Source organism: Podarcis melisellensis (genome assembly GCF_964234715.1).
Source record: "Podarcis melisellensis genome assembly, chromosome: 8".
In the NCBI taxonomy this organism is placed as follows: Eukaryota; Metazoa; Chordata; class Lepidosauria; order Squamata; family Lacertidae; genus Podarcis; species Podarcis melisellensis.
Genome location: NC_138540.1, coordinates 7,708,119 through 7,734,891, shown reverse-complemented (window position 1 = coordinate 7,734,891; position 26,773 = coordinate 7,708,119). Strand labels below are relative to the sequence as shown.

The 26,773-nt window shown below is 48.3% G+C and overlaps 1 protein-coding gene across 1 annotated transcript; it reads right to left on the bottom strand.

The window, feature by feature from the left end:
- Window positions 1-278: 278 nt before the first annotated feature.
- On the bottom strand, window positions 279-24,599 carry CCDC63 (coiled-coil domain containing 63). Its single transcript, XM_081922977.1, has 12 exons — window positions 24,414-24,599; window positions 22,471-22,585; window positions 20,586-20,752; window positions 19,155-19,344; window positions 18,167-18,286; window positions 16,452-16,633; window positions 15,619-15,800; window positions 12,530-12,747; window positions 8,011-8,085; window positions 6,758-6,950; window positions 3,814-4,011; window positions 279-431 (listed from the first exon to the last, which is right to left on the bottom strand). The coding sequence occupies exons 2-12, from the start codon at window positions 22,507-22,509 to the stop codon at window positions 292-294; spliced, it is 1,704 nt and encodes a 567-aa protein (XP_081779103.1). The 5' UTR covers window positions 22,510-22,585; window positions 24,414-24,599; the 3' UTR covers window positions 279-291.
- Window positions 24,600-26,773: the final 2,174 nt, after the last annotated feature.

Below are 26,773 nucleotides of genomic sequence, written 5' to 3'. Positions count from 1 at the left end.
GGGGATTCAAACTGCTGACCTTCTGATCAGCAAGCCCTAGGCTCTGTGGTTTAACCCACAGCGCCACCCGCGTCCCAATAGTAAAAATAAAACATTGCAAAGGTTAGACTGTAGAAATGCAAAAGTCAAATTGTGTCCTTTATTAATAACCTTTTATGTTTATAAAAGAGAGCCCATTTTGGTACTCCATCCCATTTTGTATTTTTTAAAATATAAATATATATATATATACACACACACATACATAGTCTATGGACTGGGCTGAGAATCCCTGGGCCGGCCTGCCTCCTCTTAGGGTATGGTGGAATACTTCTTCTTTTCCCGGCTGGCCTCCATTCTCTCCACCGAGGTTTTAATCGATTTCATCTTCTCCCTCTCCAGGCTCTCCAGGATCATGGCCCGCAGGGTGCTGTGGTCCAGAGGACCCTCCACTGTTGGGAAATTAAGGGGTTGCAGCTTAGAGGTGTAATCCGCAACATTAGGCTTGGTTTTTAATTATAGCTTGCAACAAAACAGAATTTGAGCCTGGCCACCTGCTCCTCCTCACCCTCCGCCCAGGCTCAAGCTTGATTCAGATAATAATAATAATAATAATAATAATAATAATAATAATAATAATAATTTTTATTTATACCCCGCCCTCCCCAGCCAAGGCCGGGCTCAGAGCGGCTTACAAGCAATAATAAAAACAAGTTAAATGATTACAATTTAAAAACAAAATTAAAAATACAACATTAAAATATTGAAATATTAAAATGTAGCCTCATCGCAGGAGGAGAAGGAAAAGAAAAAAGAAAGAGAGGGAGGGAGGGAATCAAATTGGCTCCAAGCCAAAGGCCAGGCGGAACAACTCTGTCTTACAGGCCCTGCAGAAAGAAATCAGATCCTGCAGGGCCCTGGTCTTATGAGGCAGAGCGTTCCACCAGACCGGAGCCAGTGTTGAAAAGGCCCTGGTTCTGGTTGAAGCCAATCTAACTTCCTTAGGGCCCGGGACCACCAGGGTGTTGCTATTTATGGACCTTGAAGCTCTCTGTGGGGCATACTGGGAGAGGCGGTCCCGTAGGTACGAGGGTCCTAGGCCGTTAAGGGCTTTAAAGGTCAAAAGCAGCACCTTAAATCTGATCCTGTACTCCACCGGGAGCCAGTGCAGCTTGAAAAGCACTGGGTGAATATGCTTCCATGGCAGAGACCCCGTGAGGAGCCTCGCTGCAGCATTCTGCACCCGCTGGAGTTTCTGGGACAGCTTCAAGGGCAGCCCCGCGTAGAGCGAATTACAGTAGTCAAGCCTGGAGGTGACCATCGCATGGATCACTGTGGCCAGGTCGGGGCGGGAAAGGTAAGGGACCAACTGCTTGATGCGGCGAAGGTGGAAAAATGTCACCTTGGTTGTTGCTGTAACTTGCGCCTCCATGGAAAGGGAGGCATCAAGGATTACACCCAAACTCTTAACAGAAGGCAATGGCACTAATTGGGCCCCCGCAAGAGAAGGGAGTTGGTCCCCCATCCCCATGCCATCCCGACCTAGCCATAGGACCTCTGTCTTCGAAGGATTTAGTTTCAATCGGCTCCCACGAAACCATCCAGCCACAGCTTCCAAACATCTGGTCAGTGTGTTCAGGGCCGAGTCGGTGTGGCCATCCATCAGCAGATAGAGCTGAGTGTCATCAGCATATTGGTGACAACCCAGCCCAAAGCTCCGGATAATCTGGGCAAGGGGGCGCATAAAGATGTTAAAAAGCATTAGGGAGAGGATTGCGCCCTGCGGCACTCCACACACCAAGGAGTGGCGCTATGACCAGTAAGACCCCCTCGTCCCCTTGCTCAGCTCGTCGTAAACTTGGGTCTTCCTTGGGAAAGATCAGGAAACGATCTGCTGGTTGGCCAACCTCTCACTTGCATTTCAGTTCCCCCTTTGCTAAACAGGACTGGTGGCAGCGGAGGCCAGCTGGCAAGCAGGAGATGCTCTGGTGTTCAGGAGCATCATTCCCTGTCCACGGAGACTATCCCTTCCTCACCACACTCTGGGATGGCCATGCAAGGCTTCTGGAAGGCTGCGGGATGACTCACGAGCTGCCCAGAGGCATTTTGGGGGGCCTTCCCAGAGCCCAGTAAACAAAGTGGAGGGCTTGAAAACTCTTTCAGTGACGAGAAACCCCCGCAAGGAAAGAGCTTTTTAAGCCCTCCTCCTTGCTCACAGGGTTCTGGGACGGTCACGTGAGATCTTGGATGGCCTCTTCCCACTGTCCATTCTCCCCTACCCAGCTCTGCATTTGTTTGAAAGCTGTTTCCTAGTTCTGCTGGATCTCTCAGTGGCCTTTGATACCATCAACCATAACATCCTTCTGGACCGTCTAGAGGGGTTGGGAGCTGGGGGCACTGTTATACAGGGGTTTCGCTCCTTCCTCCTGGGCCGTGTTCAGAAAGTGGTGGGGGGGGATGAGTGTTCAGACCCCTGGGCCCTCACTTGTGGGGTGCCTCAGGGTTCTGTCCTCTCCCCCATGCTTTTTAACATCTATATGAAGCCACTGGGAGAGTTCATCAGGGGGGTTGGGCTGGGTGTTCATCAGTATGCGGATGATACCCAGCTATACTTCTCTTTCAAATCAGCATCAGTGAAGGCGGTGAAGGTCTGTGTGAGTGTCTGGAGGCGATTGGAGGATAGATGGTGGCTAACAGATTGAGGTTGAATCCGGACAAGACAGGGGTGCTGTTTTGGGGGGGAACAGGAGGCGGGCAGGTGTGGAGGACTCTCCGGTCCTGAATGGGGCAACTGTGCCCCTGAAGGACCAGGTGCACAGCATGGGAGTCATTTTGGACTCACAGCTGTCCATGGAGATGCAGGTTAATTCTGTATCAAGGGCAGCTGTCTACCAGCTCCATCTGGTACGCAGGCTGAGACCCTACCTGCCTGCAGACTGTCTTGCCAGAGTGGTGCATGCTCTGGTTATCTCCCACTTGGACTACTGCAATGTGCTCTATGTGGGGCTACCTTTGAAGGTGACCCAGCAATTGCAACTAATCCAGAATGCAGCAGCGAGACTGGTGACTGGGAGCGGCCACCGAGACCATATAAAACCGGTCCTGAAAGACTTACATTGGCTCCTAGTATGTTTTCCAAGCACAATTCAAAGTGTTGGTGCTGACCTTTAAAGCCCTAAACGGCCTCGGCCCAGTATACCTGAAGGAGCATCTCCACCCCCATCGTTCAGCCCAAACACTGAGGTCCAGCTCCGAGAGCCTTCCGGCGGTTCCCTCCCTGCGAGAAGTGAGGTTACAGGGAACCAGGCAGAGGTCCTTCTCGGTAGAGGCGCCCACCCTGTGGAACGCCCTCCCATCAGATGTCAAGGAAATAAACAACTATCTGACTTTTAGAAGACATCTGAAGGATGCCCTGTTTAGGGAATTTTTTAATGTTTGATTCTATTTTTAATATTCTGTTGGGAGCCACTCAGAGTGGCTGGATAAACCCAGCCAAACAGGTGGGGTATTAATAAAAAAATATTATTATTGTTATTTGTCTCCCCACCCCGAAGAGCTGCAATGGTGCAAGCAAATCACATGTAAGCTGCAGGCAGAGTTGTAGCTATGGGGGACCTAGCCAGGTTTTTTGCCCCGGGTGAAGCCTCCAGAGGGCTGCCGGCCTGTGTGTGTGTGTACACAAATGTGTGGGGTGGTGTTGGTACCAAACTGGGTCTTTGACCCACATGAAATAAAGCCTCGTTTCACCCCTAGCTGCAGGCCTGCTGCATATATTGAGAGCATCTAGAACAATTTTTCGTCACTGTCCTCTGCATCAGAGCCACAGTTACTTACAGGGCTCCAGCGTCTCCGCAAAGGGATCGACGCTGAGAGAAGGTGGCGCAATCTTAATGGTCTCCAGTTTCTTCAGGAAGGCGGAGCCGCCCAAAAAGGGGTTCAGCATGGGGACTGAGTCCAGCTCCCCCTCCAGCTCCTTGTAACGTAGGAAAGATTCGATCAGCAAGAGGTCATTGCTTTTCTTCTCCACGATGCCTGCAGGGAGGAGACAAGTGGTGTATTTCAGGAGCGGCGCCGTATTGGCTGGAGGTCACTAGGGGTCAAAGACCCCTTGCTGTTTCTGTGGGAATGTTCAGAGTGGCAGGAGATGATATATTGTTTATTAATATCCTTCCTAACTTGCGCTAGCAAGTTCCTTTATGTAGCAGAGTTACAGTCCCCCTTTTCACATGCACAGCAGATAACTGGTTGCAGGCTCGTGTGAGCCTCTCACTGTTATACAATTCAACCTGTCTCAGATTGAATTGTACATTCCTGGTAAGTTCCCTTGAATCCCTCTTAAAAGAATAAAGACATCGCAATCTTATTCAAAGTCAATAAAAGAAGTTTACTTACATCAGTTCACAGTTGGATCCCTGAAGGCAGACTTAGTTACAAATATGTACATGTGGATCTATCCCATATGGAGGAATAATCCCAGTGCTTCTGCTAGCTGAAAGCTAGCAGAGCGGTCCTAGCTAAAAGCTGGTCAAACGAAGAAGGAAGTTAAAAAGAGAGAGGTGTGCTGCGTGACTTGTCCTTTTGTTACCTGGACAGGTAAGGTCACACCCACCTTCTATCACATGCAAAAGGAAGGATGCTCCAGCCAGGAGGAACAGGAAGTTTTGACTGGCTGGACCAAACATTCCCTCGCATGTTTTCTCTAGCGTTACAAGGAATGTTGTACTTGACTGCCTCTCATGGATCACATCCCACAGTTTCCACAGTCGCCAGTGTCCTGGAGCTACAGAATCTGCATGCAAGGGGGTCTTTTTAACCACTGTCTTTCCCAAAGCTAAGCATGTAGGAGCACTGAAAATCACAAGTTGCTTCAAGAGAATGGCATGCAAGCTCCGTGTTGTACAATGGGACTTCACAGAAAACACAGCTTAAGTTGCCCACGAATCATTTGCCCGCGCCTGTGCACAGGGAAAAGTAGATCAAGCTGAAAGGCAACACAAGCAGATCTGCATTGCTTCTTGCAATGCATCCACTATTATGACTATACCGTATTGGCCTGAATATAAGCCGCACCCAAATACAAGCAGCACCTTTAAAATTGATGGGGGGAGAGAATAAAAAATACCCCAATATAAGTTGCTCCCTTCCTCGCTGCTCCTGGCTGCATACTCTAAGGTCGCAAATATAAGCCGCACTTTAACTTTCCGCAGTCGGAATTTGGGGAAAAAGTGAGACCAATGTGGCAATTGTAAGATTACTTAACACGCATCCCATGCACACAAAAACTCATACCAATAACTAACTTAGTTGGTCTCTAAGGTGCTACTGGTAGGAATTTTTTTGTTATTTTATTTATTTTGTTTTGTTTTGACTACGGCAGACCAACACGGCTACCTACCTGTAACGCATTTAACTTAACACACATTTAACTTGTGCCATTCTAACCATACATGGTTGAAGGCTGCTTGAAGAGCTGAAATCTCACAAATTAAATGCAAGCAAGGCAGAGAGCTTAAACGCTCTTTATGGGATGGGTTTCCTGGTCCATAAAAACCTTTAAGCTCTCCACCTTTCTTGGGAAGCAAGGTCCTCTCCAAGTACCAGGTCTGGGATATTCCCAACAGCCCTGCAAGATCTTGCAAGAGCATCCTGGGCCCTCCAGAAACAGAATGCAGAGAGCTCCTTGCTCCCCAAGCAAGCCAGAGAGCTTCAAGCATCTTGCTAGACTAAAACTCCCATCATTTCTAGCAGCCAACCATGCTGCCTGCTGGAGCTACTGGGCAATGGATTCCAGCAACGTGGGTTATTCTTGCCCAATGGAGATTTGCAGGGATATGGCCATAGCTCAGTGGCAGAGTGGCTCCCTTGCAGGCAGACGGTCCCAGGTTCAAATCCTAGTGGCATCTCCAGGGAAAGATCCTGTGCCTGAAACCCTCCAGAGGTGTTGCCAGCCCCGTGATGCTTTTTGGTGTCTGTGTGCATCTGGGTCCATTGCAGAAGCAACTCGAGAATTGGGCCTGGTCTAGGGCGCCGTCTGGATATGGTCTGGATATAGACTAAATATGGTCTGAAGCTCAACATCAAAAAAACTAAGATCATGGCCACTGGGCCCATCACTTCCTGGCAAATAGAAGGGGAAGAAATGGGGGCAGTGAGAGATTTTACTTTCTTGGGCTCCATGATCACTGCAGATGGTGGCAGCAGTCACGGAATTAAAAGACTGCTTCTTGGGAGAAAAGCAATGACAAACCTAGACAGCATCTTAGAAAGCAGAGACATCACCTTGCCAACAAAGGTCCGCATAGTTAAAGCTATGGTTTTCCCAGTAGTGATGTATGGAAGTGAGAGCTGGACCATAAAGAAGGCTGATCGCCAAAGAATTGATGCTTTTGAATTATGGTGCTGGAGGAGACTCTTGAGAGTCCCATGGACTGCAAGAAGATCAAACCTCTCCATTCTGAAGGAAATCAGCCCTGAGTGCTCACTGCAAGGACAGATCCTGAAGCTGAGGCTCCAGTACTTTGGCCACCTCATTAGAAGAGAAGACTCCCTGGAGAAGACCCTGATGTTGGGAAAGATGGAGGGCACAAGGAGCAGGGGACGACAGAGGATGAGGTGGTGGGACAGTGTTCTCGATGCTACCAGCATGAGTTTGACCAAGTTGCAGGAGGCAGTGGAAGACAGGAGTGTCTGGCGTACTCTGGTCCAGGGGGTCACGAAGAGTAGGACATGACTAAACGACTAAACAACACAACAATAACAACATGGCCCCATCACTCACTGAAATACTGCATCAGGTTCTGATCTGTGATCTCCCCCGTCTCGCCCAGGTGCTCCCTGATCTTGGTGGCATCGCAGCCAGTTTCCTTGAACAGGAAGTCCACCGCCTGCTTCAGCTGGTCCAGGATCTTGCTGTTCTCTTTCAGCTTGTACTCGTACAGGTTGGCATCTTCCGTGGTCTTCTGCAGCTTTTCCTGCGGACCAAAGGAGAGGTGGTCAGGTGAAATATACTCGGAGTCGAGAGTGGATTTCATGCTCTTTATTCAGCTCATAGTGGTGAGGAGGAATGGAAGTTCCCCCAGAAAGTCTGCTTTATATACATTATTTACACAATGGACCCCACGTGATTGGCTAATTCCGGGATTCTCCTGTAGGCCAATCAGGTTGCGGATTCACTTCCACCTGGAGCTGGATTGGGTGGCTCCTGTGGACCAATCAGACTGCTGCATTCTGGACCCTATTGTTCTAGGGTGCAAGTAGATAAATAGGTACCACTCTGGTGGGAAGGTAAACAGCGTTTCCATGCGCTGCTCTGGTTCTCCAGAAGCGGCTTGGTCATGCTGGCCACATGACCCAGAAGCTGTCTGCGGACAAACGCCGGCTCCCTCGGCCTATAGAGCAAGATGAGCACCGCAACCCCAGAGTTGTCCGTGACTAGACCTAACAGTCAGGGGTAAAGGTAAAGGGACCCCTGACCACTAGGTCCAGTCGTGGCCAACTCTGGGGTTGCGGCGCTCATCTCGCTTTATTGGCTGAGGGAGCCGGCGTACAGCTTCCGGGTCATGTGGCCAGCATAACTAACCCACTTCTGGCTAACCAGAGCAGCGCACGGAAACGCCGTTTACCTTCCTACCAGAGGAAGGTACTACTTGCACTTTGACGTGCTTTTGAACTGCTAGGTTGGCAGGAGCAGGGACCGAGCAACCAGAGCTCACCCCGTCGTGGGGATTCGAACTGCCGACCTTCTGATCAGCAAGTCCTAGGTTCTGGGGTTTAACCCACAGCGCCACCCGCGCCCCAGGCCCCCAAGAGAGTGGGGCCCTAAACTATAGCTTGTTTAGCTTATATGTAAATCTGGCACTGTCTGCACTGAACAGCAGCTCTCAACCCCTCCCGGGAGATGCCACTGGGCATTGAACCCGGGACACGCTGACACGCTGCCTTTGAGCTATGGGACTCGAAAGTCCCAAACGTCGCAGCCTTTCCCCACAGCGACGGGACCCCACAGGTCAGCCCCACATGTGCCCCATTTACCTCCACTTCTTTCATGTTGCTGTGAATGATGTCTTCCGCCTTCTTGTGCTCGGATTTCAGCTTGCTGATTTCATTCTACAGAACACAGAAGGGCACAAAGGGTCTCAGGCAGAGAGTCCAGAACCTTTCCCCCCAAAAAATTGTGAGGGCCATATTTTCTCATTGGTAAGTTTCCGGGGGCCCACATGCAGATGGTGGGCGGGGCCAGGGGCAAAAGTGGGTGGAGCAACATACGTAGCTCCTCCCTTTATCCTATGGGTGTCGCTCCAACTGCGCTAGATTTCCAGAAGTAGGGTGGAATCTAGGCACATATTTTAAAAATTGTGAAAGTGCTTTTTTTAAAGAAACGTTTTGAAAAATATATTGAATTTGCCACAGCTCACCATCGCCATCTAGTGTTGCATTTGTATAATGCACCTTACAACACACGTTTTATTTGCAGCTGTATAGCTGAGTCCTCGATCTCACTTCGTCTGAAAGATCACATAAAATGTGAAAACTAATAGGTAAAGAAAAGTTGGAATTATGTGCCACCTGAGTGCAATGCTAGTCTTGTAAGAAGAAACCGTCTGTCGCCAATAGATATCCACTTATGCACGCAGGGGCCCCAAAGAGTTGGTGCCCCCTGCCTAGGTTGTATAATTATTATTAATTTCCATGGCTATTAATGCTAATATAGCATAGCTGGTGATTAATCAGAGTAAAATATTTTACTCCTTTGCATGCTTATAGTTTTTATTTATTTGTTTTATTTTTCCCTTTCATCCTTTGCATGAATATGTATAAGCAACTGGAAATAACAAGATAAAATATTTTAATGGATGGATTAATCAGAGAATTCTGTTCTTGTTCCTGTAGCTGTCAATGTTGCAGGCTCCTTTTTAGAAGGAATCTTTGCTTATGGATTGCATGCATATTTGTGGTATGACAAGGTTAAAAGTCATAAGGCTTTCAAGAACCATATTGTTAGGAAAGCAGTGTTTAATGTCTGGACAAAATATAAAGACTTATTGGAAAACAAGACCCCAAGTGGTTATCACCAATGGAAGCCAAGGCTCGGAAAAGACTCAATATGGAGGCCAAATGGCCGAAATATTGGGAAATATTAGAAAAAGATGGAGATAATTGGAGGCTGCAGAGTTTGGAGAAATTAAAAGATAAAGTGCGAGATTGGCTACATTATGCTCAGATTAAAGAGGTTTTTAATTTGGATAAAAAGATAGGATTCCAGGTGGAAAAATCGAAGTTGGAAACAAAACCTAAAACTAAGGTACTTTCAAGAATGTACAACTTGCTGTTAAAATGGAATACACAAGATGAAACGGTTAAATCAGCTATGATAAAATGGGCACAGGACATTGGGTATAATATCATGTTTGCTGACTGTGAAAGGTTATGGACCACCGGTATGAAGTTCACGGCATGTAATGCCTTGAAAGAAAATATTATGAAAATGATATATAGGTGGTACATGACTCCAGTCAAGCTTGCAAAAATATATCATCTGTCTGACAATAAATGTTGGAAATGTAAAGAAACTGAAGGAACGTTCTTTCACCTCTGGTGGACTTGCCCTAGAGTTAAGGCTTTCTGGGAAATGATATATAATGAGTTGAAAAAGGTATTTAAGTATACCTTCCCTAAGAAACCAGAGGCCTTCCTTCTAGGCATTGTTGGCCAGAGGGTGTTAAAGAAGGACCGAACATTCTTTATGTATGCAACAACAGCAGCAAGGATACTTGTCGCCAAACATTGGAAAACCCAAGACTTGCCCACACTGGAAGAATGGCAGACGCAACTGATAGACTATATGGAACTAGCAGAAATGACTGGCAGAATCCGAGACCTGGGAGGGGAAGCAGTGGAAGAGGACTGGAAGAAATTTAAGGACTATTTACAATAACATTGCAAATTGTATGAGTGTTAAGAAAGATGCAAGATTGTAAATAACATGGCACCACTAAGCTAGTTGAAAAGAATATGAAGACAAGTGAAATTTAAGAAAATATAAATTTTGGATAAATATTATGTCTAAATTAAGTATTTAAGGTTTGGATAAAAGTATCTAAAGTTAGGGACACAATATTGGAAAATTATAAAATAAGAATTGAAACAAGGTGATAAATTGCTGGTTAAAGTTTTATAAACCAGGAACGCAGGAACGAGAGATGTGAGGAAGTCCAAAAAGCGAAGAAAATATGGTTATTATATAATTGATTCGGTTGTGGTATGCTTTTTGTATAAGGTGTAAGTGCTTTTCTTGTTTTCTTTTTTGTTGTTCTTTTGTTTTTTCTTCTTTATTGTATTAAGAAAATCTTTAATAAATATTATAAAAAAAATATATAGAAGGAATCTGGTATGCATTCCAGAATTCGTGCGTGGGTGTTGGTGAATGCATTTTCAGAGCGTACATCAAGTGGTTTGGTCCAGCTCTCAACCAAAAGAGTAGATGGTGGTGGTGGTAGAGGGGTTTAACTAGCAATCTCCCAACATATTAGCCATCTTGTAGTCCCTTCATTGGCTACATGATGGCAGCAATGAGACAATTTTAGCTACTGAAATGTTTCTCTCTCACACTGTATGTATGTATGTATGTATGTATGTATGTATGTATGTATGTATGTATTATTGCAATTGATTTGTTAATCACCTCCCAAGCCACCATCTCAAGGCAATTTACACATAAAATAGTTAAAAACACAAAAAAGCAATTATGTTTAAAACAGTGTTTCCCAAATTTAGGTCTCCAGCTGTTTTTAAGACTACAACTCCCATCATCCCTGACCTGCTTCCTAGGGATGATAGGAGTTATAGTCTGAAAACAGCTGGCGACCCAAGTCTGGGAAACACTGGCTTAAAGCAAAATGAAAACCCTAACAAGTAGAGACTTGTAGACGCTCTTATCTAGCTGGGAAAACCTGTTAGAACAAAAATGTCCTTGACTGCTTCTGGGAGGTACAGTGGACGCTCAGGTTGCGAACGTGATCCGTGCGGGAGGCACGTTCGCAACCCGCAGCATCGCGTCTGCACAAGCGCAGGTTGCGATTCGGCACTTCCGCGCATGCGCAAAGTGTAATTTAGCACTTCTGCGCATGCGCAACCGCCCAAACCCGGAAGTAACTTCTGGGTTTCGGCACATCCGAAAAAACCAACCTGAAGCGTCTGAAACCCGAGGCATGACTGTACAAGAATGGTGACTGGGAGTAGCCGCCGGGACCACATAACACCGGTCCTGAGAGATCTGCATTGGCTCCCAGTATGTTACCGAGCACAATTCAAAGTGTTGGTGCTGACCTCTAAAGCCCTATACGGCCTCGGTCCTGTATACCTGAAGGAGCGTCTCCACCCCCATCGTTCAGCCCGGACACTGAGGTCCAGCGCCGAGGGCCTTCTGGCAGTTCCCTCATTGCGAGAAGTGAGGTTACAGGGAACCAGACAGAGGGCCTTCTCGGTAGTGGCACCCGCCCTGTGGAACGCCCTCCCACCAGATGTGAAGGAAATAAGCGGCTATCTTCTTTTTAAAAGACATCTGAAGGCAGCCCTGGTTAGGGAAGTTTTTAATATTTAATGCTATATTGTTTTTAACAAACTCAGCCAGATGGGCGGGGTATAAATAATAAGTTGTTGTTATTATTATTATTATTATTATTAAGCAACCTGGTTCTGAGCTGCGCAGGGCCTTAGATGGCAGTACCAGCACCTTGACTGTGGCCTGGTAGCAAACTGGCAGTCAGTGCCAGATCCCCCATGCAATGTGTTGCATTCTGGTGGGCGTTTGACTGACATGTTCTGCGCCAGTTGCAGCCTCCATACCAAACCAAGGGCATTGCAGCACTGTGTGGTTACCAGGGCATGGACAGCTGTGGCCAAGCTATTTCCATCCAGGAGTCACCAGGAGCACTGGCTCCCGGTGGGGTACAGGATCAGGTTTAAGGTGCTGGTTTTAACCTTTAAAGCCCTATACGGCTTAGGACCCTCATACCTACGGGACCGCCTCTCCTGGTATGTCCCACAGAGGAACTTATGGTCTTCAAACAAAAACATCCTGAAGGTCCCAGGCCACAGAGAGGTTAGGCTGGCCTCAACTAGAGCCAGGGCTTTTTCGGCTGTGGCTCCAATCTGGTGGAACTCTCTGTCACAAGAGACTAGGGCCCTGCGGGACTTGACATCTTTCTGCAGGGCCTGCAAGACAGAGCTGTTCCACCAGGCCTTTGGCCAGGGCACAGCCTGACCCCCTCCTTTGGCTATCTTCACAGAACTTCACAGCCTAATGGTTGCCATCAATTTGAGTTGAATTAATTTTATAATGAAATGATTTTAGAATGTTGTACTATTTTATTGTTGTTAGCCGCCCTGAGCCCGGCTTCGGCTGGGGAGGACGGGATATTAATAATAATATTATTATTACACAGCCCACTTGCTGCAGGATCAGCAGCCCAGAGCCCAGCCTGGGGAGCCAGGGCCAGAAGACCAGGGACAAGGGAGGGGCGTAGGAAGGGGGGGAGGGCAGAGAGGAGACCTGGATGTCTTCAATCCTCTTCTGCAGCCTCTCCATGTCATTGTTCAGTTCGGTGACGTAGCTGAAGTAGGCAAAGTTCTTCTCCTCCTTCTCAATGAAATCCTCCACCAGCAGGTCAATGTCCCCGTTTTCCGTCAACTTCAGCAGTCGCATGTAGGCAACCTCGTAACTCTCAAAGCTCTCCCCCTTGGTCTTGGCTCGCTTCTTGGCCTTGAGAGCTGGAAGGGATTCAAGGGGGAGGGTTCATAAAATTGTCTCTTGCCACCTCAGTCTCCGAGGGGTGCAAGGCTCCAGGGGGTTCCAGGCACTTACCCAGGGTTCTGTCAGGAGTTCCCAGGTTGATAACACAGTAAGCATACATAATTAAAAAGGAGGATTTGTTGCCAAGACAAACAGATAACTCTGGACGGCTCTAACAAAGCCTCCGGCATCATTACTCAAGATGACCCTTCTGAAGATTCCTTCCGGGTTCTTCAGAAGATATTGAACTTACGACTCTCACATCTCTTGTTTTGCTTCCTGTCTAGCAGCCCTCCCATTCACTGACTCTTCGGACTGAGTGGATCAGGTCCACCCTCTCCCTGGTCTGAGAGGCTGCCTCTGAGACTCTTTGCGCCTTTTTGTGCTTCCTACGAGCTTTGGCTGTGTTCTAGCCTGCTCTCAGCTACTGCCTTATCCGCTCAGCCATCAAGGTCAGGAAGAGCAGCAGTCTGCAGCTGCCGGCTCTCCCCTGCCAAACATCTAAGTCTCCCTGTTCCTGGCTGCTTTCTGCAGTTGGCTGCAAACCTTCACTGGGAGCTGGCTCATTCCTGGCAGGTTCATGTTTCCTTGCAGAATGTCGGACAGCAGAGACTATGGTTTATTTACACGTATATACAACCTGAGCCTAAGAGGAGTTCATAGCATTAACACCCCAAGAAGGTCTTGCTTCTCCCATAGCCACAGCCCTGGATTTAAACAGAAATCAAGCATGGCTCTCACTCTCTGGCTTCTGCCTTTTCTGGCTCAGATGACACACACTCTTTGTCTTGGTCTTTCTCACCACCAGCCAGGTGAAGGAGGGGACCCACCCATTTGCCCTCTGGCACAAAGCTACTTCCTTCGTTATACAAAGGACCATACTTAGGTGGTTCTTATGCCCTTTGCCTGGGTAACTCAACAGCGGAATCCTCCATTTGATTTTTGACCCTTGTTGGATCCGGGACCCCAAGAAGTGCAGGAGACTTGGGCATCAAGCCCGTTAACTCGCTCCCACTGACTCACAACACTCATGAAAAAACATCACTGCGGGATCACATTCACCCAGTGCTATACCAGCTGCACTGGCTCCCGGTGGAGTACAGGATCAGGTTTAAGGTGCTGGTTTTAACCTTTAAAGCCCTATACGGCCTAGGACCCTCGTACCTACAGGACCGCCTCTCCTGGTATGCCCCACGGAGGACCTTACGGTCTTCAAACAAAAACATCTTGAAGGTCCCGGGCCACAGAGAGATTAGGCTGGCCTCAACCAGAGCCAGGGCTTTTTCAGCTGTGGCTCCGATCTCGTGGAACGCTCTGTCATATCACAAGAGACTAGGGCCCTGCGGGACTTGACATCTTTCCTCAGGGCCTGCAAGACAGAGCTGTTCCACCAGGCCTTTGGCCAAGGCACAGTCTGACCCCATCCTTCGGTAATCCTCACAGAACTCAAGCCCAATGGTTGCCATGAATTTGATTTGAACTGATTTTATAATGAATTGATTTTAGAATGCTGTATTATTTAACTGTTGTTGGCCGCTCTGAGCCCAGCTTCAGCTGGGGAGGGCGGGATATACTATATTTTTTGCTCTATGACTCACTTTTTCCCTCCTAAAAAGTAAAGGGAAATGTGTGTGCGTCTTATGGAGCGAATGCAGGCTGCACAGCTATCCCAGAAGCCAGAACAGCAAGAGGGATTGCTGCTTTCACTGCGCAGTGATCCCTCTTGCTGTTCTGGCTTCTGAGATTCAGAATATTTTTTTTTCTTGTTTTCCTCCTCCAAAAACTAGGTGTATCTTGTGGTTTGGTGTGTCTTATAGAGCGAAAAATACGGTAAATAATTTTTTTTCATTATTATTATCATCAATTGCTCAACCCACTAAAAGGCAGCAATTAAAGAGCTGAAATTTAAAGTCATGGAAGCTGTGGTGTCAAGCAACCAAACAGGCCGGGATATGAGCCAGTTTCATGACTGCACCGTGACTGAATACCGCCCACAGGATCCGTCCTCTCGCTTTCAGCAGCAAGTGTGTTCTGCTTCACACATTCAGGGGCCCAAAGGCTGAGCAACTGGCTAAAATGTACAAAGCAGACCCTAACAGCAGAAACTTTAAAATCTATTCATTTCATAAATACAGGAGTGTCTTCAGCAAGCCTTTAAATCATAACTTTAAATTCATAAGCATATTGTTGTAAGAATTCTAAAGTCCCAAATATAAAACAAATGTTTATAAATGTACAAGGCAAACACACACACAAGTATATAAACCACATGTCTGAAATAGTACAGGAGAGCAGTCCTGAAGCCATTTTGACTCTCCCAAATTGACCTCAATATATTTATCTGCAAGGAGGGAGAAAATGTCTTTTTGTCTACATATCTTGTCTGAAGGACGTATTTGTGTATGAATAAGGTGAGCCCATGACCTGGATTCAGGAACTAAAAGTATTAACCATCACAAAAGAATGGCCAGGCTGCCCAAGTAAAACAATCAGTGACCATTAACAGGTATCCTGGCAAACAGGATTTCTGTTGTAGACCGCCTCCTTCTGTGATGTATGTATGATGTTTTAGGGGGTGGTCTTTGACTCCAAGGCGGGCAATTTAAAATGTCTATATAAGGGCAGACACTCCTTTGGTTCTGGGTTCCTCCTCCTCTCCTGTGGGTGAGGGGAGCACCCTGTTGCAACAGATCAATAAAGATCAGGCTTACTAGCTGCTTTGCTTCTCAATATTCTCTGGTTGGCCTCTGTTATTTTCTCCTACCAATAGGGAAGGACTCCATATGGGCTCTTGGATACCCCATAAGAGGAGGAAAGGGCAGATTTTTGTTTACAACAACGCGTGGTACCTTCTTCCTTTTTGGCCTGCTCCTCAAATTCTGAGCGGTCAACCAACTTGATGAGCATGAAAGCCTTCAGCTTGGTCTCGTGGTTGTAGATCCGCTCCAGCTCCCGAAACTCAATGTTGAACTGCGCAATGTCCTTGCAGCGCCGCTCCTTCATCGCAGAGATCCTGGCAAGGGCCTCCACCCTAGAAGCGGGCAGAAGTGGTGGTGACGGGGAAATCATTGAATCACAAAGGGGTCCCCAAAGGTCATCTATTCCCACCCCCTGCAATGCAGGAAAACGCATGTTCAGAAATAGGAAAGGAACACAGGGATGCTGCTTTTAACAGTCACACCACTGACCCATCTGGTTCAGTGTTGTCTACATTGGCTAGTTTTTGAATTCTGGTGCTGGAGGAGACTCTTGAGAGTCCCATATACTGCAAGAAGATCAAACCTCCCCATTCTGAAGGAAATCAGCCCTGAGTGCTCACTGGAAGGACAGATCGTGAAGCTGAGGCTTCAGTACTTTGGCCACCTCATGAGAAGAGAAGACTCCCTGGAAAGGACCCTGATGCTGGGAAAGATGGAGGGCACAAGGAGAAGGGGGCGACAGAGGATGAGATGGTTGGATAGTGTTTTCAAGGTTACCAGCATGAGTTTGACCAAACTGCGGGAGGCAGTAGAAGACAGGAGTGCCTGGCATGCTCTGGTCCATGGGGTCACGAAGAGTCGGACATGACTAAACGACTAAACAACAACGACTGGTAGCATCTCTACAGGGTTTCAGGTGAGGGCGGGGCAGATCCCAGGATTTGAACCTGGCGGGATTTGAACCTGGGACCGGCTGCTCTCACCTTTGCTCGTAGGCTTGCGTCGATTGCTCAATAGACATGTCCATTGTCTTCCTCTGCTGCTCCAGCTGTTTGTGAAGCCGGGAGTAGATGTTATCGAAGACCGACTTCCGGCACTGGAGGTTCTCTATCTCCTCGCGGAGTTTGGCATTGGTGATCAGGATGGTGTCAAAATAAACCGTGACCTGGAAAGAGCAAAATGAGGAAGGGGTTGAATCCAGAAATACTGTTTTGGGGGGACAGGGGGTCAAAGAGAAAAATAACTACCAGACTTTTAGAAGACATCTGAAGGCAGCCCTGTTTAGGGAAGCTTTTGATGTTTAATAGGTTATTGTATTTTAGTGTTTTGTTGGAAGCTGCCCTGAGTTTGGGAAACCCAGCCAGATGGGTGGGGTATAAATAATAAATTATTATAATTATTACTGTCCTAAACTGCAAAACCTTCTTCCTGCAAAGATTTGCTGAATAGTCATGACTTTAGATCGGGTGTTGTTTTTTAATACGTTTACTTTGGCTGGAATTCGAGGGCACATCCCAGGAAGATGTGGAGCAGAGGTAGCGAGAGTTGTGACCTGCAGAGAGGGAATGTGGCTTGGGGGGGGAGACATGAGGGGCAGAGGGGACCCTGGAGGGCCACATTTGGCCCCTGGGTCGGAGGTCCTCCATCCCTCCTACCCGGTTTTTCTCTCTGATCTCAGCATCCTGTGCCACTGAGATCTTCTGGGGATATTGTGCAACATGTTCTCCTCCTTGGGATCCCCCCCCTTAAAAATAAATAAATGGGTCCTTCTACAAAACGTGGGGTCCCCGCAAGTCTCCTGGTCCTTCCCTTGTGTGTGTGTGATGGCCTGGGATTTGGACTCGGATGCTGAACCTGAGGGATCCCAGCCTGCACAGGATTCCCCGCCTCCAGAACCAGCTGAGCCGGGGCTGGGGCCTGAGCCTGAAGGGTCCTCACCTGTGCTGAGTCCTCAGGTGCAGGCATCAGCTGAGCCTGCTCTGGCTCCTGAAGTGATGGAGGACCCATTGCCTGCAGGTGCTCCACTCTCAGCCCCATCAGGAGAAGGTGAGGTTGCCTCTGGGTCCGGTGACCCTCCAGCCTCTCCTGAGCTTCAGAGGCTCAGGGAAGAGAGGCGGAGGGAACTAAGTTCCCGCAGGAGGAGGGCTCGCCTCCAGGCCAGGAGAGGCGAGTCACCAGAGGATCGGGGTCGCCCTATGCCTCGGGGCAGATAAAAGCCAGCCAGTCCCAGTCCCAAGTTGCGGGAGCAACATTGTTGGTTGCTAGTTCCTGCCTGAACCCTGTCCTGCTTACCTGAGCTCCTGACCCGGCCCTGGCTCCCTGCTTGGTAGCCTATTCCTGACTTCACCCAACTCCCTGCCCTGCACCCAGTTTCAGTTACTACAGCCTCCACGTTGCACCTTTGACCACAGACCAGACTTGGACCTCGCCTCTCAGGTAACCCACTCGACCAGCACAGAGTGTGTGTGTGTGTGTGTGTGTGTGTGTGTTGCAGGATGCTCCCCTGAAGCTTGGAAGCAGAATATAAACAGTTCCCTCTGCTTTTAACTGGGTTTATAATGTTGGTTTCTCGCAGGGGGTGAGATTATTTCATTGCCACCTGCACGAGGAGGCAGACTCTGGTTCTCAGCAGAGGCAGAAGGTGTGGGACTCAGGAGGGGGCTCTGGACCGGCGGAGGCAGGGGGGGCCACAGCTCACATGATTGAGTCGGTTATCCAAGAGCTGAATCTGCTTCTGCAACCACCTGCCATCATACTCCTGCCTCATTTTGATGACAAGCATTTTCTGTTTCTTAATCTTGTTCTCCAGTTCTGTTATCTGAAACGAAAGAGATCCATGAAGACCTTTATATGAATAGCTCAGGACCAGTTTACCCGTGAGGTCCCTTCGCCCCATAGACACCCACTTTTTGGAGCCTTCCCCCCACCCAATATTTCTGTTTAGATAAGTCTATTCAGACACATCAAATGTTGCTGCTGCTGTTCCGATCTGGTTTTATTTTCCCCCAAAAAAAATCCACAATTACGTATAATAAATATAACATAGAAAAAAGAAAAGAAAACACAATACAGTACTAAACAAGAAAAACAAAAAATGATGGAAATTTAAACACATATCCCTTAAAAACCCAATTTCTCTTACATTGCTAATTGACTTCCTCAGATCCCTCCCTTCTGAATTTCATTCTACCTGCATGTAACAGCTCTCCAATATCATTCTTAATCTAAAATTATTTCCAACTATTAACTATCTTATTCTCTTTTCTTACTGTTCTAAATCCAATTTAAGGTAAAGGGACCCCTGACCATTAGGTCCAGTTGTGACCGACTCTGGCTCTCTAAGCCGCTTCTGGCATGTCAAAGTGCAAGTAGATAAATAGGTACAGCTCCAGCGGGAAGGTAAACAGCGTTTCTGTGCGCTGCTCTGGTTCGCCAGAAGCGGCTTAGTCATGCTGGCCACATGACCCGGAAGCTGTACGCTGGCTCCCTTGGCCAGTAAAGTGAGATGAGTGCCACAACCCCAGAGTCGGTCACGACTGGACCTAATGGTCAGGGGTCCCTTTACCTTTATAATACTATGACTCGAGGCTTTCTGCTGGCAGCAAACTAGAAAGCCAAAAATACAAGCCAATTTCAGGGTGTGCGCACCAGACCTCACACCCCTCCGGACATTTCCCACCATGCACCTTGTCATCCAGTTCCGAGATCAAGGCCTTGGTGGCTCTGATGAGGGCGTCGTACTCATCCTTGGTCTGCAAAAGGAATTTAAGCTCCATGCAGTTGCGGTCGTCGATGAAAAGGTTCCGAGGCGACTTGGTGAGGCTCAGAAGTAAATTGATCTCGTCGTGCTCTTGTTTCAAGGCGTGGATTTGCCTCCTGTGGCAAAGGAGGGAAAGAGGTTAAGAGTGTGCATCCTCACATCAAACACTGCACAGACGCACCAATGGAGGCCCACAACTGAGTTGTGCGTTTGGTAATACTTCTCCGCACAACGGGACGCATGTGCAAGGGGGGGTTCACCTACATGGCTGTAAAAGGAGATGGGGTGGATCCGTAAACAGTGGCAGCCAATGGCCATCAGGAACGAAAGCAGAGCCTCCATGTGCAGGAACAGTGCGCCTCAAATACTGGACGCTGGAACCAATCCATAGTGGGAGGCTATCATCTTAATGCCAGTGGGCATCTGAAAGAGGGGGTCTGGTCCGGAAAAGGGGTCTGGGGCTGGTCACATTGATCTGAGTCAACGTGGCAATATGAACCAAGGACCTTCCTTCAGCCCCAAACAGAACGGGTGCAGAATGGTGGTTAAGGAATGTGCACTATGGGGAAGAAGGAGGCGAGTTCCCAAGGAGTTGTTGGGAAAATGAGCCGCCACTGTGCTGAGATTGCTTTTTCTTTAGGATATTTTAAAAATGTCTTAATGTTTCCGTAGTGGGACACTGGTGGCGCTGTGGGTTAAACCACAGAGCATAGGACTTGCTGATCAGAAGGTTGGCGGTTTGAATCCCCGCGACGGGGTGAGCTCCCGTTGCTCGGTCCCTGCTCCTGCCCACCTAGCAGTTCAAAAGCATGTCAAAGTGCAAGTAGATAGCTTCCAGCGGGAAGCTAAACGGCGCTTCGGTGTGCTGCTCTGGTTCTCGAGAAGCGGCTTAGTCATGCTGGCCACATGACCCGGAAGCTGTACGCCGGCTCCCTCGGCCAATAAAGCGAGATGAGCGCCGCAACCCCAGAGTCAGCCATGACTGGACCAAATGGTCAGGGGTCCCTTTACCTTTACCTTTTGTTTCCATAGTTTTTCTATAGGAGAGATTTTTTAATTTTTTTGTCAATAGTGCATCTGCAGTGGTCATTAAAGCTTCTGGCAGAAACCGTGATGTAATTCCATGTCCTTCGTCAGATGGGAGCCAGGACAGGTGGGGGTCAGGGGCAAAAAAACCCCACGGATTTGGCACCTTTGCCTTTGAAAAGCAAGGGCTATACTCCTGGGGATAGTTCCGAGGGCCAAACAGGGAGACCCGGGGGCCGCATTTGGCCCCTGTGCCTGAGCTTCCCCACCTCCTGTCCCTGTGGCCGTCCCTTCATATGTCCACCTCCTCGCAAAACTCTGCCCCACTTACTCCTGCTGGAACAACTGCCGTTGAGTCTTGATCCCAAAAGACTTCCTATTCTCTACCATGATCCGAAACTGTTGCTGCAGCTTCCTCAGCTCAATCTCGGCCATCATCTCTTTCTCCTTCTCGGTGTAGTCAGAGTTCTCGCTCCTGGAGCGGGATTGTTTCCGGCGCTGCGGATCAGGGCAGATCAGGAGGGGAGGGGGAAAGAGAGGGGAGTGGGGTCTGTTTTAAGCTCAAAAGGCTCAAACTTCCCTGTCCATGGTGGCACAGGTCAATTCTGTGTCCATGGCAGCTGTTTATCAGCTCCATCTGGTACGCAGGCTGAGACCCTACCTGCCCGCAGACTGTCTCGCCAGAGTGGTGCATGCTCTGGTTATCTCTCGCTTGGACTACTGCAATGCGCTCTATGTAGGGCTACCTTTGAAGGTGACCTGGAAACTACAACTAATACAGAATGCAGCAGCTAGACCGGTGACTGGGAGTGGTCGCCGGGACCGTATAACACCCGTCTTGAAAGACCTACATTGGCTCCCAGTATGTTTCCGAGCACAATTCAAAGTGTTGGTGCTGACCTTTGAAGCCCTAAACGGCCTCGGTACAGTATACCAGAAGGAGCGTCTCCACCTCCATCGTTCTGCCTGGACACTGAGGTCCAGTGTCAAGGGCCTTCTGGCGGTTCCCTTGCTGTGAGAAGCCAAGTTACAGGGAACCAGGCAGAGGGCCTTCTCGGTGGTGGCACCCGCCCTGTGGAACACCCTCCCACCAGATGTCAAAGAGAAAAATAACTATCAAACTTTTAGAAGACATCTAAAGGCAGCTCTGTTTAGGGAAGCTTTGAATGTTTAATAGGTTATTGTATTTTAGTGTTTTGTTGGAAGCCAGCCAGAGTGGCTGGGGAAGCCCAGCCAGATGGGTGGGGTATAAATAATAAATGATGATGATTACTATATATCTCCCACCAACAAAAGCCATTTGATGGGGCTGAAACATAGCAGGTACCCTACCCTACTGGGAATCCCACAAGCGTCCGGCCCCCCCGGCCCCAGCTTCCAAAATCCCAGTAGAGAAAGAAAGCATCTTCCTATTTGGGCAGTTTTAAAACAGCAGCAGCAACAGTGGAGATACCAGTGGAGAACTCAGGGGGCAGGAAACAAAACCATATTTTTCTGCTGTCAGAGAGGATTGGATTGATTGGATTGATCTTTATTGCGGCCATTGGCCCGTTACACGACAGTTTCCCATACCAACATATTATACTTAAACCTCCAAATTTAAAATCGCCAAAACTTACAAAAGATAAACAGTAACCGAAGCAAAACAAAAACAAAGACCACCATCATACATTACAATAAATTTGTAACCTATACATTGCCCTCTGCTCATAAATTAATCAAGGATATCAATGGTGATATCGCCTAAGACATAGATCATGGTTTAAAACAATGGTGATATCACCTAAAACATAGGTCATGGTTTAAAGGGGTTATCCGAATCACACAGGAGACCGTTTCTCTTCTTTAGGGATAGGACGCTGTCAGAGAGGGAGCCCAGCTGACATCCTTTGGAAGAGAGTTTCAGAGCTCTGGGGCTACGACAAAAAAGGCCCTGCATCCCACGGCAACCAATCCATTTAAGAGTTGGAACCTGAGGTTGCCTGATCTGAAATTGTGTGTCAGGCATGTAACCACAGCCCAGACCAACCATTATGAGTGAAAACAAAACAAAACCCACATGTGGAAACGGCCTCAGAAAAAGAAAAACAAAACCACTGGTACCAATGTCATCTTTTCAATATAGTGTTAGATGTTGGTGACAACCTGGGCCCATCAATAAATGTGCCGTGTAATTAAACACAAGATGTCTTCAAGAGTCATTCCAGAGCAGTTACCAGGGTAGTTCCAGTCGCCATTTTAGTCAATGCCTTCATTCTCTTTCCTGTTGATGTCAGTCGCCTCCGTCAAGCAAAACGAAGGTAATGTGTTTCTTGAAGGAAGACCCGTGCCCTGAAAAGAACAGCAAATGTACATTCGGAAGCGAGACCCCATCAGCAATTGCTCCATTGTACTGGCAAATTTGGTCCTCACCCCATTTCCTCTGCTTCCCTTAAGGCGAAATCACCCCAGATGGCTCTCTGAGCTTAACGGGAGAACATTAGCCTGATGGCATCACAGAGCCTGTTCTCCTTCTATAATGAGGGGGTGCAACAGATGGCTCAGCTTTGTCCAACCCATTCAGGACTTGGGTTTCCATAGAAATGACAAGAGAGCACGTACTGGTGGGGGCACAAACCTTCTTGAAATTTCTATGGAAACGGACCCATTCCAAGCGGGTCAGCCTAGATATTTCATTAGGTCTTTGCATGAAGGAGTTGCAAGGTTGACTAACGTTTGCCAAGCCCAGAATTTGGGAGCAGGTGAGGGCGGGGTGGGGTGTGTGTGTCATTTAGTCTATTTACACCTGAACTCGGGTGGCGTTGTGGGTTAAACCACAGAGCCTAGGACTTGCCGATCAGAAGGTTGGCGGTTCGAATCCCCGCAACAGGGTGAGCTCCCATTGCTCGGTCCCTGCTCCTGCCCACCTAGCAGTTCGAAAGCACGTCAAAGTGCAAGTAGATAAATAGGTACCACTCCGGCGGGAAGGTAAACGGCGTTTCCATGCGCTGCTCTGGTTCTCCAGAAGCAGCTTAGTCATGCTGGCCACATGACCTGGAAGCTGTACACCGGCTCCCTCGGCCAATAAAGCAAGATGAGCGCCACAAACCCAGAGTCGTCCGCGACTGGACCTAATGGTCAGGGGTCCCTTTACCCTTTACCTTTACATCAGGTACTGCCCACACACTTCCAAGCACTGTTGGAGTCTCATGCCAGTGTGGTGCAGTGGTTAGAGTGTTGGGCTACGACCTGGGAGAAACCAGGGTTCAAATGAAGCTCCCTTGATGATCAGGGTGAGGGAGTCAGTTCCTGCCTCTCAGCCTAACCTAGGATGTGCGGATTAAATGAGGAGGGTGAGGAGAATGGCAGATGAAGTGGATTTATTATGCTGAAAAGGGCTAAAATGACTGGAAGAACCAGAAATCAGGAAAACCAAAATTTTAATTAGGAATGGGGAAAATTTCTAATTTATCCTAAAAACCATTGTAAACACCAGGCCTAATGAAGAGGTTTAATATGCTGTAAACCGCTTCGAGATTTTTATTAAAAATGCAAAGCGGTATAGAAATAAATAAATAATGGTTAGTAGGGTTGGAATAACATTTGTAGTTTAATGGTGAATTTTGGACATAAAGGAGATGTAAAAGATTTGGATTATCATAAAAGATGCAGGAGGGTATGATTAACAATAGGAGGAGGGAAGTCCAGCAGAGAGTTATGCGATTATAAAATTTAATCTGAAAAATCAAACAAATAAATTTATTTTTTTAATAAAAAAAAATGAGGGGGAAACCATGTATGCCACCCTGAGCTCCTGGAAGAAAAAAGTGGGATATACAGTAAATGCAATACCTGTAAATTATTATTATTATTATTATTATTAATAATAATAATAATAATAATAATAATAAATGCGTCTCCCATTTCAATTGCACTGACCTCTTGGATCCACCCTCCCGCCTGCTTATTTTGCAGCATAGAAATTGTAAACTTCTGGGGGCAGGGACCTTAGTTATGCTGCTTTTGAAAGAACCGTGAATATCGATCACATAAATAGGGGGGAAATAGAGAGGCTTGATGGGGAAAGAGGGCTCAGATGTGATTGACAACAATTATTTGGACAAGCCATAGGGAGAGAAGGAAGGGGAATAACGGAGCCTGGGCTAAGTAGAAGCCTCACTTTCCTCCGGGCAACAGCCGCAGCGCTGCCTCCCTTCTTCTGCGGGACAGGATCTTGCAAGCGTCTTCTTCTTCGAACCGCCGCGCAACTTGCGCGACGGCGGACTCCTCTACCTTCCTTTCAGAGAGGCCGGCCAACGAAAGGGAAAATGCTCATCCTCCAAAGGGCAGAAAATGAGGCCAGCGTCGGCGTTTCGCCCGCCTCCCGCTCCGCTTGCAGCAGAAGCGCCTCGCTTACTAGAACGCGCCCCGCGGAGAGTTCCGCGCACAATGCGGAATCCGATTGTGAGCGGGCAGCTTCTGATTGGCTGGGGCGCGGGCGTTCCGCGGGGTGGGCGATCCTCACCAGATTACCCGATTTCTCATTGCGGGTTGGGGTTTACGCACCGAGCTTGATCTTTGATCTTTACGCACCGAGCTTGATTTTTGGGGTTTACGCACCGAGCTTGATCTTCATGGCTCAGCACCAGAAACTAGGATTTAACCCCTAATCCCAGAGAATGCGCAGGGAATCTTTCCTAGTGTGAATCCTCAAGATTGAAAGCAGGACCGTGGAGCCGAACCTTGACAGTTTTGCCCTTCATGCATCTACAATAAACGAGGATGCTCTGTGCCAGAGGATGCTCTGCCAATGACTACTAACCATGACTGATGGAGACTAATTTCTACTTCGTCAGAAGCAGCAACGCTTCTGTATACCAGTGGCTGGAAGTCCCAGTGTCCTCCCAGTGGCCTAGCGTGGGTTGTCAGCACCCGGGGCAAGGCAAGTAATTTGCGCCCCCTAACCTGTGGATTTGCGCCCCCTAACCCTAACCTAACCCTAACCCCCAGATGTTGCGCCCAGTGCGGCCGGCCCCCCCTGCACCCCCCCACGCTACGCCACTGTGTCCTCCCTGGAGAGAGATTGGACCTGGGACGTTCTGCTTGCAAGGCAGACACCCTGAGATATGGCCCTTCCCCTCACACACTGCACAAGCACATTTACAATTACCTGGCTGGGTGTCTTTGCACATTTTTGGTTTTGTGAAAACAAAGTGCATTCCCTGCTGGTGTTTTATGGGTGCAATAGAATCGACAGATTAGAAAGCAGTGACCCCAACCCTCCCAAAAAGAGGAATGCCTCCTGGTATGAACAGGAAAAGACAGAAGTTGGTCCCTATCCACAAATGCAAGCATGTGCAGGTTTGGGCTGCAGTAAAAGGTAAAGGTAAAAGGACCCCTGACCGTTGGGTCCAGTCGCGGCCGACTCTGGGGTTGTGGCACTCATCTTGCTTTATTGGCCGAGGGAGCCGGCGTACAGCTTCCGGGTCATGTGGCCAGCAGGACTAAGTCGCTTCTGGCGAACCAGAGCAGCGCACGGAAACACTGTTTACCTTCCCGCCAGAGTGGTACCTATTTATCCACTTGCACTTTGACATGCTTTCAAACTGCTAGGGGGGCAGGAGCAGGGACCGAGCAACGGGAGCTCACCCCGTTGCGGGGATTTGAACCGCCAACCTTCTGATCGGCAAGTCCTAGGCTCTGTGGTTTAACCCATAGCGCCACCCACGTCCCACAAAAGAGGAATGCCTCCTGGTATGAACAGGAAAAGACAGAAGCATGTGCAGGTTTGGTCTGCCGTACTCCCAACTAATCTCAAGGCATGGATGAACAGGCAAATGATGCTCAAACGTGGGCAAGCCCTGAATCAACCTTACCAAGCAGATGGGCTGCCTGAGGATGGAGGGAACTGCAATGCAAAACACCCAGAAAGCATCATCTAAATAAAAAGAGCCCAGAGACTGAACTATAAACTGGAAAGTCCCCAGTTTGCCAGGCCCCTTTGCTGCAAACTCACTAGGAGGCCTTAGTTGAGCCTCAGTCTTCCCATCTACAATATGGGGCTAATAATAATACTGGTCTGTCATACAGGGCCGTGTTAGGGGCTACACGATACTGTGAATATGTAGGCTAAATTGTTATAGGGGTACATGTCCCTTGGCTCTGTGGTCTAAACCACTGTGCTGCTTGGACTTGCCGATCGGAAGGTCGCGGTTCGAGGTCCCGTGATGGGATGAGCTCCTGTTGTTCAGTCCCAGCTCCTGCCCACCTAGCAGTTTGAAAGCACATCAAAGTGCAAGTAAATAAATAGGTACCACTCTGGCGGGAAGGTAAACGGCATTTCCATGTGCTGCTCTGGCTTCGCCAGAAGCGGCTTAGTCATGCTGGCCACATGACCCGGAAAAACTGTCTGCAGAGTGGACAAACGCCAGATCCCTCGGCCAGTAAAGTGAGATGAGCACCGCAACCCCAGAGTCGTTCGTGACTGGACTTAACGGTCAGGGGTCCCTTTACCTTTACCTTTATTAGGATGTGAGTCAG

What these genes read in the sequence shown, in the direction of transcription:
- CCDC63 (XM_081922977.1), bottom strand. Translation starts at nt 22,509, where the DNA reads ATGAAGGCATTGACTAAAATGGCGACTGGAACTACCCTG. An exon ending in TGGATAACCGACTCAATCAT is followed by an intron (nt 16,634 to 18,166) that starts GTGAGCTGTGGC and finishes TGCTCTTTCCAG; the next exon opens with GTCACGGTTTATTTTGACAC. An exon ending in GCAACATGAAAGAAGTGGAG is followed by an intron (nt 6,951 to 8,010) that starts GTAAATGGGGCA and finishes TTTGGTCCGCAG; the next exon opens with GAAAAGCTGCAGAAGACCAC.